The sequence below is a fragment of the Myotis davidii genome, unplaced genomic scaffold, assembly GCF_000327345.1.
Source record: "Myotis davidii unplaced genomic scaffold, ASM32734v1 scaffold251, whole genome shotgun sequence".
Lineage (NCBI taxonomy): Eukaryota > Metazoa > Chordata > Mammalia > Chiroptera > Vespertilionidae > Myotis > Myotis davidii.
In genome coordinates this window covers 532,592-534,408 of record NW_006282378.1, presented here as the reverse complement: position 1 = coordinate 534,408, position 1,817 = coordinate 532,592, and the positions used below count along the sequence as shown (strand labels likewise).

The 1,817-nt window shown below is 59.9% G+C and overlaps 1 protein-coding gene across 1 annotated transcript in view; it reads left to right on the top strand.

The window, feature by feature from the left end:
* Window positions 1-1,817, top strand: part of LOC102757270 (sodium/potassium-transporting ATPase subunit alpha-2) — a 23,440-nt gene that overhangs the window by 2,318 nt on the left and 19,305 nt on the right. Inside the window, exon 2 of the mRNA XM_006752837.2 lies at window positions 1,678-1,782. Within this exon, the coding sequence (XP_006752900.1) occupies window positions 1,678-1,782 (105 nt within the window). The remainder of the gene's footprint in view (window positions 1-1,677; window positions 1,783-1,817) is intronic.

Below are 1,817 nucleotides of genomic sequence, written 5' to 3'. Positions count from 1 at the left end.
TGCTTCCTCTCTCTCTTACTTCCCTAGGCAGCCCGCTGGCCCCAAATCTCCACAGGCTCCTGGCAACAGAGGCTGAGATCCTTGCCAGGGCAGGGGGAGGGGGAAGGGCCGGGTGTCCCAAGCTCTGAGCCAGGAGGACAGGGGGAGAGCTGAGGGAAGGGGTGCTGCGTGGCCCGCGCCCAGCCACCACCCGACATGCCCAACGCCTGCCCGTGGGCTGGCAATTATTTAAAAACCCTCCATTTGATTCCAAGCTTCTTGGACTATTTCTTACATCTGAATGTACAGAAACCCTCAGGCTCTGCTCCTCTGCCCCAGGAGCACCCCTGCTCTGTGCTCACCGCCCCCACTCCTTCCTGCCCCTGGAGCTCCAGGGGCCTCACCAAAGCTCCCAGGCCCACCGGCCATTCCCTCTCATCCACTTCTCAGCCCTTCCCACCAAGGACAGAGTTTGTGAATCCAAAGCATTTCAATTCATCCAATGGACTCTCCTAAGTCGCTGCGGGAGGGAAGCAGACCTCCTGGCTGCCCCCCACCTCCAGCCCTGCTCCCCCCTCCCCCCCTGCCCAGGGCTGCTTCAGTCTCATTGACATTTCTCATGGAGATAATGCAAACTTTAGCGTCTATTGGTCGAGGCTGTCCACTCTCGCTGCTCACCTCCTCTCACCCTCAGGCCACTGGTCAGACTCCTCCCTCTCCAGGGCGCGGATTCCCAGTCTGCGATCAGGGCAACTGCCGCATACCCCGCACATTACACAGTCCTGACTGGTGGGCCGCAGGCTTCATCCTGGCCCCGAAGGTTTCTGAGGCCACGAAACCACTCTGCGTGGTGCCATGAGGTGGACACACGCCGCTGTGCGTTTGTCCAGACCATTATGCACGTGTAGAACGTACACACCAGCAAGAGGGAGCCGCTCTGGTGGGGACGCGGATGGGGGAGACCACCCCTGTGGGGACAGGGGTATATGGGAAACTCTCTGTACTTTCTGCTCAATTTTGCTGTGACCCTGTGACCCTGAAGCTTCTCTAGAAGAAAAGGTGACTGTAGAAGTGCATCGTACTTCCCCAAAAGGCAAACACCTCAGCCACGAGTCCCACCCAGGCCCGCTTCCTTCCGGAAAAACAAACTGCACCACAGCATAGAAGAGCGCATCCCGAACACCTCGCATGGAGGCGGGAACCACCACAGCGTCCCCCCGCTCCCCCCAAGAGGGGACGTTCCCCACCCTCTCCCCCAGGATTCCCCAGGAGACCACGGGACGCCTGGTGGCTGCCAGGAGACCTCAGGTGCTAAAGAGGAAAGGGGACGCGGTGGCCTCCTGAGGCTCCTGCTACAGTGTTTCTCCGATTTCACAAGAGAACCCAAGAATGCCTGGGCCTGAGAGCCACGTGAAGTTTAGTTTTAGACTTTTCCTCCGAAGTCCAGCTACCAAACAGCTAAGCGTGGGTCCTGAGTCCTGAGCCCCTCAGTTCTTCCCTGAAATTCAGACATAGAGCCCTGTGTCTCTGTCCATAGTTTGCTAACGAAGGGCCTGGGGTTCCCTCCACCCTCACCCCCTTTTCCGCCACTGGAGCATCACTGCTTCGAACCCACTGGCCCCACTGCCTCCACTCCCAAGGCCTGGGCTCCCGGCCGTCAGGTGGGAATAGAGGCTCAGCTCTCCCTTCCTCCTGCAGGACGGACGCGAGTCCTCGCCTGCCGCCACCACTGCAGAGAATGGAGGCGGCAAGAAGAAGCAGAAAGAGAGGGAGCTGGATGAGCTGAAAAAGGAGGTGGCCATGGTGAGGCCCTCTGCCCCCCCACCCCCCCACCCCCC